Raw genomic sequence first — 23,768 nt, forward strand, 5'->3', positions numbered from 1 at the left:
CACGCATTGTTTGTTTGCTTTTAAAAAAACTGTAATTGATTTTAGACCACTTATTCTCACAAGCTCACCTGCTGAAACGCTGCCTCTTAGCGCCAGCCAGACCCCCAGATCGACCTGGAAAACGCCCTTTCCGCCAGCGCGGCAAAGGTGTAGCCACGCCCCCTGCGAGGCCACGCCCACCAAGGAACCAGTATAAAAACGCTAGTAAGCGCAACGAATTCACAACAACTTGAAACTCCCTCTGAGGCGGAAGCCGGAGGTTTGCTATCTGATCACGCATTGTTTGTTTGCTTTTAAAAAAACTGTAATTGATTTTAGACCACTTATTCTCACAAGCTCACCTGCTGAAACGCTGCCTCTTAGCGCCAGCCAGACCCCCAGATCGACCTCGAAAACGCCCTTTCCGCCAGCGCGGCAAAGGTGTAGCCACGCCCCCTGCGAGGCCACGCCCACCAAGGAACCAGTATAAAAACGCTAGTAAGCGCAACAAATTCACAACAACTTGAAACTCCCTCTGAGGCGGAAGCCGGAGGTTTGCTATCTGATCACGCATTGTTTGTTTGCTTTTAAAAAAACTGTAATTGATTTTAGACCACTTATTCTCACAAGCTCACCTGCTGAAACGCTGCCTCTTAGCGCCAGCCAGACCCCCAGATCGACCTGGAAAACGCCCTTTCCGCCAGCGCGGCAAAGGTGTAGCCACGCCCCCTGCGAGGCCACGCCCACCAAGGAACCAGTATAAAAACGCTAGTAAGCGCAACGAATTCACAACAACTTGAAACTCCCTCTGAGGCGGAAGCCGGAGGTTTGCTATCTGATCACGCATTGTTTGTTTGCTTTTAAAAAAACTGTAATTGATTTTAGACCACTTATTCTCACAAGCTCACCTGCTGAAACGCTGCCTCTTAGCGCCAGCCAGACCCCCAGATCGACCTGGAAAACGCCCTTTCCGCCAGCGCGGCAAAGGTGTAGCCACGCCCCCTGCGAGGCCACGCCCACCAAGGAACCAGTATAAAAACGCTAGTAAGCGCAACGAATTCACAACAACTTGAAACTCCCTCTGAGGCGGAAGCCGGAGGTTTGCTATCTGATCACGCATTGTTTGTTTGCTTTTAAAAAAACTGTAATTGATTTTAGACCACTTATTCTCACAAGCTCACCTGCTGAAACGCTGCCTCTTAGGGCCAGCCAGACCCCCAGATCGACCAGGAAAACGCCCTTTCCGCCAGCGCGGCAAAGGTGTAGCCACGCCCCCTGCGAGGCCACGCCCTCTACCATTTACTACAAATGTGCCGCCCCCACCAGCGCAGCGGACGAGCGCAGCGGGAGCGCCTAAGGCAAGCCCGTCTGCGCCCGTCCGCGCTCGACCGGGCCTAGGGCCAGAACTCCTGTCCGAATCTTCTCACCCAACTATAAGGTACTCTCGTAGAGATCTACTGAGCCTCAGACCCCCCCCACCCTCCTGTGATTACACCCATAATCTCAAGGGACCTTTTACTCGCTGTTCCTTATGCAAACCAGTCCAGCTCACGCTCCCCACTAAACCCAGCAAACCCGCCACCCTTAACCTTGCCTCTCTAAACTGTCGCTCACTTCCAAAACATGCGACTCAGATTACCGACATCATAGAAGATCATGGAATTGATATACTCTTCCTCACGGAAACATGGCTCGGCCCTTATTCACAATCAGACATGGTATTAGCGACACCACAGGGCTACTGTATTCAATCCCTACCCCGTCCTCTAGGCAGAGGAGGCGGTGTAGCTATCATCCATCGAGAACACCTCCACTGCAAAACCCATGACGCACAGATTACCGACGCAGAAAGTCTGCATTTTACCGTTACACTCAACCCAACCACTTCTCTAACGGGACTCCTTGTTTACCGCCCCCCCGGCATCCCAGGCCCCTTCACCTGCTCTCTTCTAGACCTAGTCACAACTCAGGCCCACTCCCTATCAAACTATATGATAGTTGGGGACCTGAACATCCACCTAGAAGATCCGGCCGACTCGGTAGCCAATGATCTGATTCAAGATCTAGCGGCTTTTGATATCCGTCTATTAAACTCCGGAGCCACCCACACCAAGGGCCACCTACTAGACCCCGTGTTTACCAGCTCGCCCTCGATGCTAGCAAAGGAGGCCCTTCCCCTCCCTTGGACAGACCACTTCCTTGTCCCCTTCCAATTACCTGGAACCTTCACGAAAAACCGAACACCCCCCACCTTCAGTAAGGATAGGACCTGGTCCAGACTCTCCACGGACGAATGGGCTCAGACCCTTGAAAAAAACATCCCTGCTCACGCTGAAGATCCTATTACGGCAGACAGAAGATTCAGGGACTGGATTACCGCCTCCCTAGACCTAGTACTCCCACTCAGAAATAGGGAAGACAAAAACGGCAAACATGGCTCAGCACCATGGTACTCCGCAGACTTAAGAACACTTCGCAAAAACTGCAAAAAAGCCGAACGACTCTGGAGAAAGACTTGGCAACATGCCAACAAAGAAGCCTACCAGTCTACGGTCAAACTTTACAAAAAGGCCATTAAATCAGCCAAAGCTTCATACTACGATACGCGAATACAAAAAGCATCTAATTCAGCCCGAGAATCCTTTTTAATCGTCAAAGAACTGATCAAGGTCCCCACCACCTCCCCATCCAACATCCCCAAAGTTGACAGAAGTAATGAGCTAGCTAACTTCTTCAACGATAAAATCACCCGCATCTTGGCCTCCCTCCCACCCCCCAGCTCCCCTAGCCTCACGGAAAGCCGTACTTCCCTCGAACAGACTGAAAACATTTGTCGTCCCGCGCTTCAGACATTCCGACCTGTCACCCCCCTAGAGGTTGAGCGAACCCTAATAAAAATGAAAAGTGGATCCCCCTTGGACCCAGCCCCTATCAGGTTCCTCAAGACCGTAGCCTCAGTAATTGTACCTACCATTACGGATCTCATCAATTGCTCGCCCACCCACGGAACTGTCCCCGACAGCTGGAAGAGTGCTGTGGTCAAAGCACTCTTAAAAAAACCCCAGCTAGATCCATCGGACCTGTCCAATTACAGACCAATATCCCTACTCCCTGGCATTAGCAAAGTCACCGAGAAACTGGTAAACATCCAACTTTCCCAGTTCCTTGAAACGAATAACCTACTCCGACAATCCCAAACCGGATTTCGCCCAGGCCATGGAACGGACACCGCACTCCTCGCAGTCATTGAAGAGGCAAGGGGCTTACTGGATTCAGGAGGATCAGTGGCAGTGATCCTCCTGGATCTAAGTGCAGCCTTTGACACGGTCAACCACCGTGTCCTTCTGCATAGACTGGCAAATGCAGGACTTACCGGGACAGCAATCAAATGGATCGAATCCTTTCTCACAGGACGCACTTTTCAAGTGTGGGACGACAACCATCACTCATCCACCCTCCCACTCACCAGCGGCGTCCCCCAGGGCTCCTCCCTAAGCCCGACGCTTTTTAATGTCTATATGGCCCCCCTCGAGGACGTGGTAACACCATTTAACATCAAAATGGTGAGTTACGCTGACGACACCCAACTAGTCGTCTCCTTGTCCCAGTTGATTGACCATCCTGAAAACCTGACTAACTGCCTCATAGGTATTCATAACTGGATGAATGACTCATCACTGAAATTGAATGGGACAAAGACAGAAGTAATGCTACTCGGCAAGCAATGGACAACTATCCCTCCTACACTATGGCCCGATGTGTTCGGAGAAATTCCCCCCCCAAAACCTGAAATCAAGACACTCGGGGTGTGGCTCGAGCCACAGCTCACGATGAAAACCCAGGCAACCAAAACCTCGGGCACATGCTTTGGTCTCATGCGCACGACCCGTAAAATCCTGCCCTTACTTCCACCTATGTCCAGGAAGCTCCTTATCCAGGGACTAGTGTTGTCCCGTCTGGACTACAGCAATCTGGTCTACCTAGGAGCCCCCGAGTCTACCATCACGAAACTCCAGCGGACACAGAACGCGGCAGCACGCATGATTACCAACACCCCCTCCAGAATATCCGCCAAGCCAGCCCTCAAAGCCCTGCACTGGCTCCCCGTGCGCCAAAGGGTGCACTTTAAAGCAATGTGTACAACACACAAGCTTTACAACGGATCTGGTCCAGCGATCCTCAGTAAAATGATCACACCTTATACAGCAACCAGATCACTACGATCTCAAAATGAGAATTTAGTCAGCACCCCCAGATTCAAAAGAGCCCGCACAGGAGGTCGACAATTCTCCGTCCAAGCGGCTAAGGGCTGGAACGCACTTCCTCGTGCCCTCAGACTGGAATCCAACTACCTTGCTTTTCGCAAAAAACTAAAGACCCATCTGTTTCCCAAATAACACCCTTCGGTCACCTTCCCTCCTCTCCCCCCCCTCATTAGGATTTCATGTTACATAGCGCGGGGATGCCCTTGGGTCACCAGGCGCTTTAGAAATCGATAAAATAAATAAATAAATAAAATAAACCTATGGGATCACAATACCATGTAGTGGCTTCTGATACCATTAACTGAGGAGAGCTTGAGGTCAATGGAATAATCAGTACTGATCTGTATGATCACTCCCTTATTAATCAAAGCCCGCTACATGAGCTGACGCTGCATAGGAATCATTGTCCCGCCAACCCTTCTAGGTGGCATATCCAACGAATATACCAGAGACTTCAGAGACACTTTCAGTCCCCTCCCTTCACTAGCTCAACCTAAAACTGATTGCTGCCATGTACTTCACTGTGAAATATCTAAACTCTGTCCTGCAATCTAAAACTGCAGCAGTAATACTTTATTTCTCTTTGGTGGCACACCAGCTTGATATCCAAAATACTTCCAGCTTTGTGATATTTCTACACCACATGCTCTAGACAGATGATACTTTAACAAGTCTGACGTGGTTGTGATTAAACTGACTCAATAAGATTGAGCGTTTTAGTTTTGGTAGCAGCCTATGGAAGCGGGGTGCTAGAAGAATCACTTTAAGAAGGACAAAGTTGAAAATGTATGCATAATTCCTGAGCCATGCAGAAGCTCGGCAATACAGTACAGTACAGATGCAGTGTTGAGCACAGGGTGTAAACTTTCTTAACCCTTTCCTGGACTGACAAGTAGTTCTTCTCCCTGTCCGAGACATTGAACAGGCAGAATAATATCAAGAGGTATAAACAAGATCCGGGCACAGAGTTGGTTTCCCCATCAAATAACCCTGGTGAGTTTATCCTGGATTGGAATCCAACTGCGAATTGCTTTGGTCATGTTGGAGAGCATGAAACCCTTTGATCATGTAAAGGTCAGGACTCCAAAACGGATAAAGAAACTGATTGCGAAGATCGCTTTGAGGCCAGTATTCACCTCGGGCCATATGCTTATTCATCACTATCAGAGAGAAATAAGAGACCGTTTCTCTGATTCTTAACCGACACGCTGCAGAAATTAAGTCTGGATTTAGAAATGGAAGAAAGAGTTATTGAAGTTGAGGCAGCACCTTACTAGTTGCAGCCTATACCAATCAGGTTTTTCAATCAGTTGCACTGGTTAAACTTCAAGTTAGAGATATTCCACAAAAAGACTTTTACGTTTGTACAAATTGCAAATCGGTAACAAGCTACCGGATTGCAATGTGTACTTTCGATTCGTTATTTGGAAGGGGTGTGTTAAAGGCGTCACTTCCAAGTACAAAATCACAGTGGTATGTATGAATGTTTTGCAAGTGAATTACGGTTGCAAAACATAATTTTTTTTATTGACTCCTCATAAGACCTGGTCATTTTTTACAAATGAGAAGGGGGTCCCCTAGGTACCCCTTCCCCTTTGTGTATGTTGAAACAAATACTTTTTACAAGCAGGCGGAGCCACGGAAAACTGCCTACTTAAAAAAAAATATAGTTAAAGTTTAATATTATTTTTTTTAAAACACATCCCGTTTTTCTTGAAAGAAAACAGGCTGCATTTAAAAAAACACTGACACTGTGGTTTGTTGACCTCGGCAGGCCACCAACCCTGTGAGGGCCCTGATTCCATATGGGTCGCAAGTTATGACCTACCTCATTAGTTTTAATGTCTATAGGCTAACCCATTAGGAATCCGCTGTGACTGACACTTTGTTCAGTAGGAATGAAAATCTGCCTAGCTGTAGTGCAGGTAAGTTTCAATTCAATTAAGGACACAGAGGCGGGGATTATGCCGCCTTCCTTCGCTTTATTACATCAACAGCCATTTTTAAACACAACAAAGCTACTTTTCCCCTGAACTACAGGGAAATAGGCAAAAGTTCAGAACATAAGTCCTCCTTTTTTGTCCGCGGTCTTGTCCCAACTTGGTCCTACAACGCTCCTCTCTTCGCGCGAACAGCTCCAGAACAAACTTCATGCATCCTGTTTCGCCCCATTATTCCCTGCAAAAACTGGCATCGTCAGAAAATCACTTCAAACGGAGTGTATCACAGAACAATCGTCAAAAAGAACATTAGCATGCAAAGCATGACAACAGGTACAATTCAACAATGAAACCTAATTCCATTCTCCTACAGAACTGTGCATAGAGATTTGGAACCTCAGTGAATTAGGATGGCCCAAAACTCACCTTAGTACCCAAAATCCCCTTACCGAGCTAGCTACGGTGTCTCATTGGTCATAACAAACTCCCAATGTTTAGACAAGCCAGAACATGATCTTAGGAATACCTCAGGTCACGTGGAACACATAGACACTCTTTCGTTATACAATCATTTCAAACCAGAACGTGGAGTAAATGAGGACTCCTGCATATTTGAAATATTTATTTACTAATGCCGGGTTCTCAAACGCAGTATCTTAGATAATACAAGCAAACATATTATAAGAAGCAATGTTATCAGCATAGTTACTAGTCCATAAAATGCAAAAGGTGACCACATGCTAACATGTTGAAATGAATAGGAGATAACAACACCTAATTCTCACCCTCTCTAACTAGCATATTATATTATATCTAAGAAGGTCTCTTTGGGCTTTAGCAGGGCGACCCCATACCTCAATCACTCAGTGGCAGAGGATCACATCGTCTTCCACCAGCTCTCTGCATGCGAAGCACCATCAAGTGCGTTTATCTGTTCTTTGCAAAGCAATATAAAACGCGCCTAAAGCCAGATTTGCCAGCAGCTGCATTTATGTCATGTCTAGGAAAGTGCGAAGATCAGACCTTACAATAACACTGTGTTTACTCATCCTTCAAGGTTTCAGCACTCACTGTACAGACACCGTATACTAAGCAATGTTATCAGAGCAATAACATATTATTCTCGTATAAATCACAACGCTCTTCTAGGCTGAAAGCTAAAGCAACAATTATGTGTCGTGTGCAGAAGCAGCAGAAGCTAAAATGGCGTTTAAACATTTAATAAGCTCATGCTAACTTAACACGGTATATAGGTAAGCAGCAACTATATGACATCCCCCCATGATCCGAGCACGGCTAAGATAAGATAAGATAAGGCACGGGGCACATCGAGAAGACAGAGTTCAAGAACAATGAGCCACGTCAAATTATAAAGATTGATTGAAAAAAACGCATTTGTAAGTCAATTTAAAATTTTTTAATTTTTGCTCAAGTCAATAGGTCTGGGTAACGAAAAAATCACGCATAATTTAAAAAAAATATTGCAATTAAGAACAGAGTATTATCCCAAAAAGTCGAAAGCTTTCAGGACAGGACTGAATATGCAAAATATGCAGCAACAGCCTCCAGCCTGAAGTCACTGTCGTCATCCGAAAACAGTTTATCCATCCAATTTAATAGTGGGAAAGAACATACGTGCTCTTCAAGCACCGGAGCCTCTAGCATCATCAGAGGACAACTCGGTGGGTTCTCAATAAAGCTGTGTGCCAAGAAATCTTGCGCTGCTGTGAGTATGTTCCAACGACCCATTAGTCCATGCATCGCTGCCATGGTCATAATCCTTCCGCCAACACAAACCACCTCGTGAGCAACTATGGGACTCATCAGATGATTAAAATCGACGTCAGGAGACACCGTCTTGCAGAGACACAAATCAAGGGCCCAGTTGAAATCGCAGCTCAGGCAATGAAACACAGGCTGGACACATGTGAAATAGGAAAATCGAAACGATAATCCATATGCCGTGCTTAAAGTCGCAAGCGGCAACATGCCATAGTATTCAAGCATCCTGTTGCGTAACAGTGCCAGGTGGGTTGTGCGGCGTGTAACACAGGACAGGCATCCATTTTTAATAAAACAAAATATAGTACACCGGCCAAACACCAGTGCAATGGGCAAACGCAAATCCATGGAGGGGGGTGTTCAGCAGCCGAAAACAAAGAAGGGGAAAAAGACAAAAAAGCTTAATGTCAAGAGTGCAGATTCCACCCTGACACGTATTGAAAATCTTGTCGGTGATTTTGAGGAAATCTTAGCTGATAATACACCACAATTGGAAGTGATTACTACACTCAATCTAGAAGAGCCAGGTATAGGTAGAGGGAAAGTGATCCCGGATATTTTTAAAAGGAAAATTACTACTCCTCAATCCTTACCTATCTGTTTAGTACACACCCGCCCTGAGAACACCTCTGTGCTGGCTACAGTGGGTCTACCAGGCTCTATAGATGATGATCCTCTAATGGCTAAAAGTTATATCGCCGACAACGGGTCTTTACAGCCAAACCCTAGGGATATTACAATCCCATGTAGTAATAAATATGCTGTGTTGGAGGGGGAAACAGGTGATGCAGCAGATGTAATTGCTCAGGTGTCAAAACGGGGTGACATTGATAATGTATTAGACATTTGTGTTCCAAGATCGGAGGGTTGCCTGAATTGTTCTGGTTCAATTAAAGCTATCCTCTCTAAATTAGAGAAACTAGAACATGATATGGTGGATATTAAGAAAATTCTGACAACATTACACCATACAGGAAATGCAGCCTTCCCCAATAAAACCTTGCATTTAGCCACTCCTTTACCAATTTCAAATCCACCACAACAATTATTGTACACCGCCTCTAGCTCCCCGGCTTCTTGTAAGCGCTTAAAGAACACACCTCTAAGCACTAAGTCCTATCCAAAATCATATGCTGATACTATAAGACCTCAAGGGTTAGATCTCAAAAGTAAGCCTGGTCCTTCGACTGCCCCATCATCCAGTAATAGGAGGACGAAAAGAGATAGCCCGACCACGGGGAGCCAATTTTTTACACCTGGGCATAACCCTACAAGATCTGATAATAAGATAGTTTATATGACAGGGGTCCCAAAATTAAACAATAATCATGGTCATGAACCCAGGGATTCCTTACATAATAAAACCATACACTGGCTTAGACACGTCAGGGGCTGCAGATCCATCATTAGAGAAGACCTGATAAGTGTCAAGAGATTGTCCTTGTTTAGTTCTAGTAGTGATTGCATTGAAATCCAATTTAATAACCATAGCATGGCGGATAATCTGGTGAATTTGGAGTTCCGGTCCTCTCCCCCTAGCCACTCTAACATCCAGATCAGACGCTTGCCCTCATGGTCTACTGAAGGGGCAGACGACGACTCAGGTCTTAATAGAATAGACTGACTAATTGGTATTAATTCTAGTTCACTTCAAAATTCTGTTTTTCAGGGGAACCCATTGGTAAATATCTCAAATGCACTGAGCGCTCCCCCGATTCTTTCCAGCTTGGACCCTCCAAATCAGATCATGAGAGGGGCAGGTGGGGTAGGAGAGGGCAACCTTGGAATAATCCATATTCTGTCCTGGAACATTGCAGGTCTCAAAAAGAAACTGGCCATCCCTGATTGGCATGAATTTATTAATAAATATGAGATCTGCATGTTCCAGGAGACCTGGAGTTTGGAACCCCTGTATATCCCTGGTTATTCCACCTTTTACATACCGGCAGTAACCCAAGGTATGGGACGACCCTCGGGGGGACTCCATATCTGGGTTAAAGTATCATTGAACTTGAATATTAAAATCCACAATGCTAACTCAGAAGACATCCTCCATTTATCCTTTAAAGGGCCATTGAATGGTAGCAGAATTGACCTTTTTAATGTATATGCAAGAGGAGGCCCACCTCACCAAAACTCGGTTACAATCTCCTGTTTGGAAATGGCCTTGGCAGGTATCCCCCCACATTCTAACATCATTTTGGGAGGGGACCTAAACTGTACATATGAACCCCTATGTGTTGAAGATCTTTTAGGGTCCCAGGAGGAAGATATTAGATACTCTGTACCCCCTCTAAATCTAACTCCCATCAAGAGGTGGACGGTGAGGGCACTGCAAATCAATGCTCTGACTATGGAGTTCAATCTACGGGCACTCAATGGGAGAACCATTTCGGACCCTAGCGGGGCAATGACTTTTAATAGATTGAATGGGCCCTCACGTATTGATTACATTATCCTAGATGTAAATTCATGGGGATATGTTGTTGACATGAAGGTCAAGCAGATGCCTGATAGTGATCATAATCCCCTCTGTGCAGATATTAGATGGGAAACTAGCGGGAACCCCAGTAATATTCCCTTAACTTCAAAAGCAGTGATGCCTACCAACTGCAATCGGAAGCTCAAATGGAATAAAGTAGCATGCCAAGAGGATACATTAGCCGGCATAGGACTTAAAGTGGCTTCAATGGTGGTAGAATTTTCCCAGCTCAACTCCGCGCTTGATCCTGTAATCAGTGTAGACCTTAGAAAATCCTATAATGAATTTATAGAAAATATAGGTTCTCATTTTAAAATAAGAGGTTCCAAGGGAGGGATAAAATGTGTACCTAAAAAAGGTAATCCATGGTTCACTAAAGAATGTAGAGTCCGAAGGAATGCGATTTCCTTAGCCTTACAGAAAAAAGATCCTGTAGCAGTAAGGCTGGCCAGACATGAATATAAAAAATCTACAGAATCTGCCAAACGGATTTGGGAGGAGGACCATTGGCAGGAATTAAAAAAGGCGGCTTACCTAAAAGATTCTACTACTTTTTGGGCCCTAATAAACCAACTAACTAGACGGGGCTCAGATTCCATCCCTAATACCATAACTGAACATCAATGGTTCACGCATTTTTCAAATCTCTATTGCAGCGAGGTAAGGTCAGAGCAATCCCTGATTATCCCCCAAGACCCCGAGACAGTCCCTATCCTACCTGAACCTGCTGACTATTTTATACTTTCGGAAGTCCAGTCAGCCATTAAAAGCATAACCCGTGGGAAGGCCGCAGGCCCAGATGGGCTCCCAGGCGATCTTATTCTTCATGACCCCCTCCTATGGGCCAACCTTATTCTTCATTTGATGAATTTATTGTTAAAAGGCTACCCAGTCCCAGATTCATGGAAGGGAGCGGAGGTGGTTGCAATTTATAAAAAGGGGGCGAAAGAGGACCCTGCCAACTACAGACCAATAAGTCTAATTGACGTCATCCAAAAGGTGGTTGGCAGGGTTCTTATCTCCAGAATGGGGATTTGGCTTGAAGAGGGGGACATTTTAACACATTTACAAGCGGGTTTTAGACAAAAAATAGGTACAATGGACCAAGTATTTAGATTCATAGCGACCTATTGGAAGACTGTTTCTATTGGTAAAGGGTCGTTATACTTGGCCTTCATTGACCTCAAGACCGCATTTGATTTGGTCCCCCGGGTCAAATTGTGGCAGGTACTGCACGAAATGGGCATCCCATGCTACCTCTTGGAACTAATCAAAAGATTACATGATGGTACATACGCGAGAATCAGATGGGGGAATGAAGGTCAGCTGACAGCGAAAATACCTGTGCAGAGGGGGGTCCGCCAAGGGTGTGTGATGGCTCCGACTTTGTTCTCCCTCTTTATAAATGGGGTGGCAGACCATTTGAGGGAGGACCCAGCGGATGCCCCCACCCTGGCTGGAGAAAAAACACCTACCCTCCTCTTTGCTGATGACACTCTCCTCATGTCTAAAACCCCCTCTGGTCTTCAGAAACTTCTAGACAGGTTTAGTGGCTTTTGTAAAGATCGTGGCCTCATAATCAACACCACCAAAACCAAATTGATGGTTTTGTCTAGAAATAAAAAATTGAAGAAAATTCATATTGCATTGGATGGTACCTTATTGGAGGAGGTTAATGCATTTGATTACCTTGGGGTCAGAATAAATCGTAAGATGAACTGGGATGCTCATATTGCCAAGATGCTGCTTAACTTTAAAAGGGTGTCAGGAGCAATTGCTAGAGACCACCGTTTGACATCCAGCAAACCTATTAGCCCTGTCCTAGCAGTGTATGAGGGCAAGGCGCTTTCTGCTGCAACCTATGGCTCCGAACTTTGGGGGTTCGAAAGAATTACTGATTTAGCTACAGCTGAGCATAAATTTATGAGAGAGCTAGTGGGCCTCCCGGTCTCCACCCCTATTAAACCGCTACTCTATGATTTGGGACGTCGCTCCATTAAAGACATTGTCGGTCTCCGACCTTTATTATATTGGGTCCGCTTAAGAAGGACGCCGGACCTTAGCCACTATGCTGCAGTCCTCGACGAACTTATTGAGTTGAATGGTTTTGGGGTGATCCCCTGGCTGAAAAATTTAAGGGACTTGGTGTTTAACATGGGACTTAAAGAAGAATGGCTATCTCAGCAGCCGCCGCCGAAAGACATTGTTAAAAAGTTGTATTGGGTGAGGATTCAAGAAAGGGACTCGTCAAACCCGAAGTGGGGTGCTTTAACTGATCAATTTTTATTACATAAGCCTATACCGAAGCTGGAGCCATTCCTTGATTTTATCACCTTACCAAGAGACAGATCTCTGTTCCTCAAAATGCGGCATGGCACCTTGCCCCTGAATATCTTTACCAGCAGGTGGAAAAATTTCAAACATCACCAAATGGCATGTCCGGGGTGCCCTAATCCTACTGAAACGCTTGGGCACTTCCTGTTTGCCTGTAGAGCATACAAGGGGGCAAGGAAAAGATGGCTACGCCCAGTATGCAGAGAATTGGGGACACGGCAGTGTTCAGTGGCTCTTCGCATTTTGACAACGGACACTTCCTCGATGTTGATAATTGCCGGGGTTGCAAAATTTCTGGGAAGTGCATGGCAAATACGATCTAAGCTGGTGCGATTGAGTACTGGGTAGTCATTCAAATCTTGTTAAATTGTTTGAATTAGCACTTTACCTCCTAGCACCCTTTTTTCTTTTGCTGTGACGTACTCATTTGGGTTCCTCTCCTTTTTTTACTAATCTGGAATTTTTAGAAAAACCTATTTTTTAAACAAAATTTATATTGAATACTTTTAGCAACTTTTATCCCTTTTATGATGTAATAGTTTTTAATTCAATTTATGATGTATTTACTTTTATGATACTTTGCTATCGAATAAAGTACTACAACAATAAAACAAAATATAACCAGAACGCCTGCAGCCAGCGCCAGCAAAACAGGGAATCCACCAAATAAGCTCGAGAATATTGAATGGAAGAAAGCAGGAATTACTCCAAATATCTTCTCAAATGAAGTCACAAGACCACTGCTAACTATTTTAAAAAAGTGAATAGTACAGAGTCAGCTCTGATCAAATCTGCCGAAGATATCAAGTGATGGATGCAGGAGGAAGAGCCTCCCTGATCATGTTGGACCTGTCCGCAGCCTGCGACACGGTCCACCACAGGCTGCTGGTGGACCGGTTGGGGGCCCGCGGAATTCAGGGAAAGGCCCTTAAGATCTTGCATGCCTTCCTGTCCAGCAGGACTCAGGTGGTAGCTCTGGGAGACTATGAATCGGCCCCTTTTGTACTCCCTTGTCGAGTCCCTCAAGGTTCGTCCTTGAGTCCAACCCTTTTTAATGTGTACGTCTCCACCCTGGCGCCAGTTATAAGATCTTTCGACTTCAAGGTAACATCATATGCAGACGACACACAGATTGTAGTGATGCTGCTACCGGGTGGAGTAGATGACACAGCTGACTGGTTTAGGGACTGCATGCGTGAGGTCAGTAACTGGATGGCAAAAAACTGTCTTAAACTGAATTCAGCTAAGACTGAAGTCCTATTCGGGGCCAAAGAGAACTTCTGGTCCCCAAGATGGTGGCCCGAGGAAATGGGGACGCCCCCCTCTCCAGTTACTAAGGTCAAAAACCTGGGGGTGCAGATGCACGACTCTCCATCTGGCCCCAAGTCAACGCCCTGTCTTCATCCATCCACTATGTCTTGAAAATTATACGAAAGTGCTCCCTTTTATCCCTGACGAACACAGAAAGACTGTAGTAACAGGATTGGCAATATCCCGCTTAGACTATTGTAACAGCCTGCTCCTAAATGCCCAACAGGGGCTGTTGAACAAGCTTCAAATCTTACAGAATGCGGTTGCCCGTCTGATTACGGGTACTTCCAAATTCTCTTCGGTAGCACAAGATCTGGTAAAGCTACACTGGCTGCCAGTGCTGAAAAGAATAGCGTTTAAGACTCTCTGTGTAGTTTTCAAAGCACTGAATGGTTTGGGACCCCATTGCATGACCTCGCTCTTTCAGTGGTACATACCGACCAGGTCGCTTGGGTCTTCTGAGTTTCTCCCTAGGAGCGGCTAGGGCTTGGAATGCTCTGCCTCTGGCCCTAAGGCAGACTTCTGACCTGCTGCCCTTTATAAGGGCCCTGAAAACCTGGCTATTCACACACTAATCTTATCCGACATGCCCTCTAGTGATCCCTCAGCACCAGGACACCGTTTGGTAACAGCGCGCCTAACAAATGTGTAAAATAAATAAAAATATGATTCTTTGAATCGAATAAAATGCTTTTGATTGATTGATTAAGTAGACTGTCTATTGTGAATCCCAAAAAGGTTGCACATTGAACCGGGGTCAGACGGGATTCTTTTAGTTTATAATGAACTCCAACCTCTGCAAAAAGTTCACCCCTGACCGCAAGTGTTGGTTCATCTTGTTGGGACACTGGGCCAGAAAGAGCATGTTGTCTAGGTAGACTATCATCCATATGCCTTGCGCTCTTAGGAATTCCACCACAGGCCTGAGGACCTTTGTGAAACAACAATGGCACAGAGGATAGCCCGAAAGGCAGAGTGGCGAACTCGAAGACCTGGTCGTCCCACCTGACCTGCAGGAAACAGCGGTGAAGAAGAAAGATTGGGACCGTGATGTATGTGTCCTTCAGGTCCAGCCGGACCACCCAGTCGAGAGGCCTCAACATGTCCCGGAGAAGGTGGATACCCTCCATTTTGAAGTGGCGATATACCACCCACTTGTTGAAGTCCTTCAAGTTGATCACTGGTCTCCGGCCCCGTCGGCCTTGTCGACCAGGAAAATATTGCTGACAAACCCATTGGGGTGCACTTCTGAACAGAAAATCGCCCCTTTTTTAATACAGGCAAAGACCTCGTCGGCTATCAATTCCGTTCACGCTGGGAAAAAGAAATTGGATGAGGAGGGTCACCTAATGAGGACAGCGGTAGATCTCCACCTAGAAGCCCTGCACTGTTTGAAGTCCCAGGCGTCGCTTGTGACAGAAGCCCAAGCCGGGAGGAAGAGTGCCAATTGACCTCCCACTCCCACTCGCAGGCGCACCGATGGTAGCATACTCACCTGTGCCAGAGGTGTTGTACTGACCTCTGTAGTGTCCACAGCCTTGGAACTTCTGTCCTCTGGTAAGGTAGGTAGAACGCATTGAAGCATGCATTGTCCTGATATTGCCCATGCCGGCAAGCCTTGTCCCTTGTCAGGGTTGAAGTAGGAATCGACCGGTCCCTGCCAGACCACCCCCTGCCACTCCACGCCCCATTGAAAACATGAGGGGTAAAGACCCTGCGAATGTTGGACAGACCAGTGAGGTGAACGTCGCCACAAACTTATTAAGTTCTTTAACAAAGGGGTCCCCAAACAAACCCCCCTTAGGGGCCACCTTTATTCAAAGGGAGCAATGCCACTCTGTAGAGAGCGCACCGTTCGTGTTCTCCAGGAATATAATGGCGCGGTGTGCCCATCCTGACAACAGTTCCGGGGAGATTAAAGAACCAGAGTCCTTGGCCCCCTCGGCCATGTCTAGGATCTTAGTCAAAGGGCCCACCGCGTACAGGAGCTTGTCCTGGCAGGAGCGCCAGGACCAGTTGATACCCTTCTTAGGGTCCTTAACAAACTTGGCCAGGAACGTCGCCATCTTCAGGTCAATGTCTGGTTTCTCATAGGTGGCTGGGGACGAGGCTGGGCTCTCCACGGGACAGCGCTGGTCAGCACTCTATTCAGAGTGCCAAAGACGTGCTGCCCATAGAGATGCCACATTGCCCCCAAGCGGTGGGGGGACCTCACTGCAGTAAAAAAACAGGCATTAAAGTCACGTAAGGTAAGCAAGTGAATCCTGCAACCGAGGGAATCTGTGGAGAAAACAGATAAAGTCAAGCGGTCCCAGAAAACGGGAGATATCAAGTCAACCCGGCAACAGGACAAGAAAGAAAAAACCACTTAACTTGCTGCTGAGCAGCAAAGAAAGAGGAGGAGTGAACAGAGTAGTAGGACCAAGTTGGGACAGGACTGCAGACAGAGATGAAGGACTTTTGTTCTGAACTTTTGCCTATTTCCCTGCTGTTCATGGGAAAGGTAGTTTTGTTGTGTTTCAAAATGGCTGCTGATTAAATAAAACGAAGGAAGAAGGCATAATCTGAGCCTCTGGTCCTGACATAGGATTGAGATTTCCCAATTGCGACTTGGTAAGAATCGCAATAATGAAATGACAGTTATTATTTACCATAGATATAGCCCTAGGTTTCAAATAAGTAACTTTTCCTTGCGGCTAATGTTCAACAATTAAAGTCATATGCCATTCATCAATGTTTTCCATCATGAAATATTTAAAGTAGGCACTATAATTGTCTTTGTAATATATATTGCAATATTTGCTTCAGTTGAACTTGAAAGGTATGACACTTTGACAGCGCTACAGATATATTTTCATTTTTTTTTCTAGAACATTTGAACTATACCTTGTGGCGTGGACAGCTTTTAAATAAAGGAAAACTTTTGTGCTACGCTTATATGAAGTCAGCAACCCTTCCTTTTCTACCTTACAAACTGTAAGTGTTTACTGGGAAACTGTTCTCCTAAATGAAGTGTCCTAAACTTAGTTTACCCGCACTTCATTTTTCATTTCATTTCACCAATCAACCTCTCATATTAACTTTCATGTCATTCAATTGTAAACACAATATTTTGTCTGTATATGAGGGCTGTTACACTGAATTGCATTTCTTTCTGATGGATACTTTTAACCACCGATTACTCCCCATGTGAATTTCCTCAGACATCAGACTGAACCCAAAAAACTCCAAAGAAGTGTTTCTGTTGCCAGTAGGTGGTGCTCTGGGACTCAGCGCCAACTCCACATATAACCACCACCCATCTTCGCCGACATAATTTGTTTTCTCTCTGGACCTTCAGACACGGATTCAATGCACTGCTTCTTTCTTCACTTTGTAAAGAGATGTTCAACAAATTTTCAGTTGTGCGTGGGTCATGTCACTGGCTAAAATGACAAGGGGTGAACCTTGTAGAGACTAGCTCAAATAGATTTCTGTGACAGATCCCTACGAGGTATGCCTCTGGTGGTTGGGCTTGACACACGGCTCCAAGGCCTACGATAACTGCGCCCAAATGAAACTAAAGACCATCCGAGGATGCATAGTGGAGCTCTATGTGACTAAGCACCGAGAGGCTCCGATGTCCCGCTCCAAGTTGAAGTAGAGATCAAGGACCCTCTTACAAAGTGATTCCCAAGCAGATGCACCTCATGGTCAAAGTCTTCAGGTAAGTTGAGGAGAAAACATGGGCAATCCAAGCAGGACTTGGCTCTTTCCCATCCTTCTGGTTCTCTAGAGAAGGTGCAAAGGCGTCACATGGCCTCCTGGTTTCGCTCCTGTTCCATTGTTGATACCGATGTACCCCGAGATCCCTGTCCATCGGCGACATGGCAGCAGGTTGGAGCCTTTCAAGAGGCCATGCTTGCATCTTTGGCAAGCTTCTGGTTCCCTCTGGTGCCCTTTCAGGCCCCAAAGATCCTCAGGGACCCCCAGTCAGGCTACCTCCAGCAGGTTCACCCTCCGTGCTGTCTAAATCCTTGACCTTGCTTCGGCTTTCATACTGACATCGAGAGCAGCTCTCCAGTCTGCACTGTCCCGTATAAAGGCACTGCAGTCACCTGTGAATGACGAGGAACCACAACCTATTGTAGTGACCAGGCCGAGGCGCAGTGACCACTGCGCCTCGGCCTGGTCACCCCAACGCTCCTAGTACCTCCTGCTCCTGCCACCTGCCTCCTGCTGCTGTGCCTGCCTGCTCACCTACGCCGTCAGCGAGCGCCCCAGCCAACGCAGGGCCGCCCGCCAAGCCCGCACTCGCTTTCCCGCCGCTGCCTGCCTGCGGCCCTGCCCCCCCGCCAGCCGATTGGATCCCACGCTACCGCCTCCCAGCTGACCCGCCCTCCCTGCTCCCTTCTTAAGGGGAACCCGTCTCCGTCTCGGGAGTGACCACTGCGCCTCGGCCTGGTCACCCCAACGCTCCTAGTACCTCCTGCTCCTGCCACCTGCCTCCTGCTGCTGTACCTGCCTGCTTCTCGCCTACGCCGTCAGCGAGCACCCCAGCCGCCGCAGGGCCGCCCGCCAAGCCCGTACTCGCTTTCCCGCCGCTGCCTGCCTGCGGCCCTGCCCCCCGTCAGCCGATTGGATCCCACGCTCCCGCCCCAGCTGACCCGCCCTCCCGGCTCCCTTCTTATGACGCCCCCTCAGCGACCACGCAGCGGACGCGCGCCGAAGGTGCGCCAAAGGTAAGCCCGTCTGCACCCGTCCGCGCCTGGACCGTGCCCAGTGCCAGGACCCCTGGCCCCCGCAGACTCCAGCCCACCCGCCGGACCTACGACGCCACCGAACTCTACGCACTCAACGCCGGCCGAACCCCGGGTTGCTACCGAGCCACCCCGAGACACACCCACGGACCCTTCTGCTGCCACTCCTGCAAGTTCGCCTGCGTCCGGACCTGCACTACTCCAGCACTGACCAAGACCACGACGCGCAAAAGCAGCAACCACCTCAAGTGCATCCTTCTCAACACCCGCTCCGTCCACAGACACGCCGTCGAGCTCTGGAACCTGCTCCACATCACAGCCCCAGACGTCGCCTTCCTCACGGAAACCTGGATGAACGCCTCCTCAGCGCCCGACATCGCCATCGCCATCCCAGACGGCTACAAGATCATCCAGAGGGACCGCGTCAACCAGACTGGAGGAGGCATCGCCATCGTCCACAAGAACACCATCCGCATCACGACCAACACCGACGACACCCGAGCACCCGCCGAGCACCTCCACTTCCAGATCCACATCGACCCAAAGACGACCCTCAGAGGCACCCTCATCTACAGACCCCCGGGACCACGCACACAATTCAGCGAAGACATCGCCGACTTCGTCAGCCCGCACGCCCTCCTCTCCGCTGACTACATCCTCCTCGGGGACCTCAACTTCCACCTGGAGAACAACAACGACCGCAACACCACCACCCTGCTGGACGACCTCGCAAACCTCGGACTCAAGCAGCTGGTGACCACCCCCACCCACTACGCCGGACACACACTCGACCCCGTCTTCTCATCCAGCAAGGACATCACCTTCAGCCACGCCACCGGACTCCACTAGACGGACCACAGCTGCGTCCACTTCAGCTTCAGAAGGACCACGATCCACCACCACCAGCAACAGGTTGCACGCAGAAGCTGGAACAAGATCACAGCCGACCAGCTCGCAACTTCCCTGAGCAAGAACCCACCCGCGCAACGAACCCCAGCGAAGCAGCCACCAACCTCACGAAGTGGATCAGCGACTGCGCAGACGACCTCGCCCCTCTGAGGACCCCGCTTAGCAGACCCGGCAGCAAGAAAGCCCCATGGTTCACCGACGAACTCAAGAGCTCCAAGAAGAACTGCAGAGCCCTCGAGAAAGCCTGGCGCAAAGACCCAACACCGGACAACATGACTGCCCTCAAGCTCGCCACCCGAAAACACCACCAACTGATCCATGCCACCAAGAAAACTGCATTCAAGGAACGCTTGGACAACAACGCACACAACAGCAAGGAACTCTTGTACATCGTTAAAGAGCTCTCCAACCCCAACGCCGGAAACAACAACATCACCCCTTCGCAAGACCTCTGCAACTCCCTCGCCTCCTACTTCCACAACAAGATTGCGGACATACACAACAGCTTCAGCACTCAACGACGCACGCCACGACCGAACCAGCGCCCACCACCACCACCCTCCGCGCCTGGACCCCGATCAGCACCGAAGACACCATCCGCACGATGAACTCCATCCACTCCGGATCTCCGTCCGACCCCTGCCCTCACCACGTCTTCAACAAGGCCAACACTGTCATCGCATCCTTCCTGCGGGACATCATCAACACCTCCTTCAACACCGCTACCTTCCCGGAGAGCTGGAAGCACGCCGAACTCAGCGCTCTACTTAAGACATCAGCCGACCCCACCGACCTCAAGAACTACCGCCCCATCTTGCTGCTCCCGTTTCCTGCAAAAGTCACCGAGAAGACAGTCAACAAGCAGCTGGCCGTCTTCCTCGAGACGAACGGATCCCTCGACCTCTCGCAGTCTGGCTTCCGGGCCAACCACAGCACCGAGGCCACCCTGATCGCAGCCACCGATGACATCCGAACCCTGCTCGACAACGGAGAAACAGCGGCCCTCATCCTCCTAGACCTCTCCGCGGCCTTCGACACTGTCTGCCACCGTACCCTAGTACAGCGCCTCAGCAACGTCAGAATCCAGGAGAAGGCACTGGAGTGGATCATCTCCTTCCTCGCCGGAAGGACACAGAGTCCGCCTCCCCCCGTTCAGATCAGAAGCCACCGAAGTCATCTGCGGCGTTCCTCAAGGCTCCTCACTCAGCCCTACCCTCTTCAACGTCTACATGAGCCCCCTCGCAGCCATCGCACGCCAGCACAACCTCAACATCATCTCCTACGCCGACGACACCCAGCTGATCCTCTCCCTCACCAACGACCCCGCCACCGCCAGAGCCAACCTACACGAAGGGATGAAAGAGGTAGCCGAATGGATGAAGAACAGCCGCCTGAAACTGAACTCGGACAAGACAGAAGTCCTCATTCTGGGATCTTCACCCTCCGCCTGGGACGACTCCTGGTGGCCCCCCGCCCTAGGCAGCGCACCCAAACCGACAGACCACGCACGCAACCTGGGCGTCATCCTGGACTCCTCCCTCTCCATGACCAGACAAGTCAACGCCGTCTCCTCGACGTGCTTCAACATCCTGCGCATGCTACGAAAGATCTTCCGGTGGATCCCCACTGAGACCAGGAAGACGGTCACCCAGGCCCTCGTCACCAGCCGCCTAGACTACGGCAACTCCCTCTACGGGGAACCACCGCCAAACTCCAGAAGAGGCTCCAGCGGATCCAGAACGCCTCAGCACGACTCATCCTGGACATCCCCCGTCGCAACCACATCTCCAGACACCTGAGACCTGCACTGGTTCCCGGTCAACAAGAGAATCACCTTCCGTCTCCTCACCCACGCACACAAAGCCCTACACAACAAGGCCCAGGATACCTCAACAGCCGCCTCAACTTCTACGCTCCCAAACGCCAGCTTCGATCGACCGGCCATGCCCTCACCGCCGTCCCCCGCATCCGAAGAGCCACCACAGGGGGAAGGTCCTTCTACCTCGCCGCCATAGCCTTGGAACTCCCTCCCGACCCACCTCCGCCTGACCCAGGACCACCTCGCCTTCAGGAAGCAGCTCAAGACCTGGCTGTTCGAGCAGTAGTGGACCCCCCTCCCCTAGCGCCTTGAGACCCTCCGGGTGAGTAGTACGCTTTATAAATGCCTTGATTGATTGATTAATTGATAGTGTCCGACTCCAAACCGGCTTCATCTAGACCAAGGCGACATCCATATCTTGTATCCTGTAATAAATCCATTGGACTTAGGCAGAATACCACTACAACACAATCTTGGTCTGACAGAATGCCATATTTTGGGTCTGACTGATCAGAGCCAAACATAAGAAGGCAACAGTGGTAAGGATGGGTAGGAGTTTGACCTACCCTATACTGATAACCACTGTTGGTAGTAGGGTTGCTGAGGTCCATCATCTCCACTGTGGAGGTAAAGACAAATTTGTTAACCGAGGTTAATGGACATTTCTTTTGACGACGACTTACATGCGTTTGTTTTTTTTAAAGGGCAGACTCAGCCCTCAAGCGTTTTAATGCGAGCCGAGCAAAGGTGCGCTCTTTGGCCTTTCAGCTCCAGCCCAGCAATCTTCCCAACCATTTCACGTTTTTCTGGGATGTGCCCTGGGCTTGGTGTATCAATGTCCGGGTCCACCATCCGCACAACTAGCCTCCCAGCCCTTTTGAGGCTATGGGTCTAACAGGTAATGGCCTGACCATCAGGGGCACCGTACATCCCAATTATCTGCCCCTCCAACCCCAACCTCAAAACCACTTTAGTACACCCCTAGCCACTCACTATCTTGCTGTAGGACAGGCTTTCTTAAACTGTGGTCCATAGACATATGGGGCTCCACTACACCCAATCAGTGTCCTCTACTGCTTAGAAAATTAAATATTAGAAGTTTACTAACGCACACACACTTAGAAAAGCAACACTGAAACGTGATTTTTTTTAATGCTGTGTAAATGTGAATGAATTCGAAATTGGAAGCGAAAAAAATAAGTTGGTACTGTGGGTGCGGAGAACCCCAAAAATTCAACACCCTAAAATATTCCCTCAAGTATACGCCCAAGGATTGATGAATCGGAGACAGTGTTAAACCTCAATTTCATTAGGCCATGTATTTCCAAGATAAGGACACCCTAAAAATATAAAAAAATACAGTCCATTATGTAAGGACCCACAGTGATGGAGTTCTAGATCAGAAATAAATGTAAAAGATTTATTAAAGAATTCAAAAGGTGTGGTACAGGAATCATAAATGCAGATGCATAAATTCAGTGCAATAAAGGCTGTCAGTAAATAGGACAACCAGAGCCAGTGCAAAATCCCAAATGAGCAGCAAAGTCTTAAGAAAAATCAGACCACATCGTTAATGCATTTTTGAGCTTTTCCAACAAGTTTAGGACATTTTAGCTATGATCCTGATGTTTCATCCGCTGACCAGGGTCTTGGTGAGGATGGCTCTGAGGCTTCTTGGCCTATTAACCTGCTGCATTTTGCTCACCAGTCATGCTGGATGACACATGCAAGCTTTGCAGTGGAATTTAAAGTCCCAGCACAAGGGGAACCTGTCTGATTCCATCTAGGGAACAGAGGAGGCTGCAAAAGACATGCAGTGGTCGCTGCTCGACTGCAATTGGACCAGTGGCAGATCCTTCTCCCTAGGACGCCCAGAGTTGACTGTAGTGATGGATGAGTTGCTGCTGAGCTGAGGAGGTCATCTGAGAGAGGTGGAGACTAGAGGATTCTGGTTTCTAGCGAAGACCCACATCAACATCTGTGTGCTGGAGTTGTAGGTGATTCGGTTGGAAGTGAAGCACTTCTGCCCTCCATCGAGGAATGGCTGATAGAGGTTGATACAGACAACACTACTGCCATGTGGTTCTGCAATAAGCAGAGCTTGGTGGAGTTCTAGGTCCTGTGCCAAGAGGCCTTGCGCCTCTTGATCTGCCTAAGTCGGCAAGAGATTACCTGGGTGATACACCATATGGCGGGATTTTTAAAGCA

General features: G+C 48.5%; 1 protein-coding gene across 4 annotated transcripts in view; it reads left to right on the forward strand.

The window, feature by feature from the left end:
- TASOR (transcription activation suppressor) overlaps positions 1–23,768 on the forward strand; it is a 939,357-nt gene that overhangs the window by 200,773 nt on the left and 714,816 nt on the right. For all 4 annotated transcript variants that reach the window (XM_086939126.1, XM_086939124.1, XM_086939127.1 and 1 more), the window contains exon 9: positions 16,964–17,069. In XM_086939126.1, coding sequence (XP_086795252.1) covers positions 16,964–17,069 — 106 coding nt within the window. The remainder of the gene's footprint in view (positions 1–16,963; positions 17,070–23,768) is intronic.

The sequence above is a fragment of the Lissotriton vulgaris genome, chromosome 9 (assembly GCF_964263255.1).
Source record: "Lissotriton vulgaris chromosome 9, aLisVul1.2, whole genome shotgun sequence".
NCBI classification, from domain to species: domain Eukaryota; kingdom Metazoa; phylum Chordata; class Amphibia; order Caudata; family Salamandridae; genus Lissotriton; species Lissotriton vulgaris.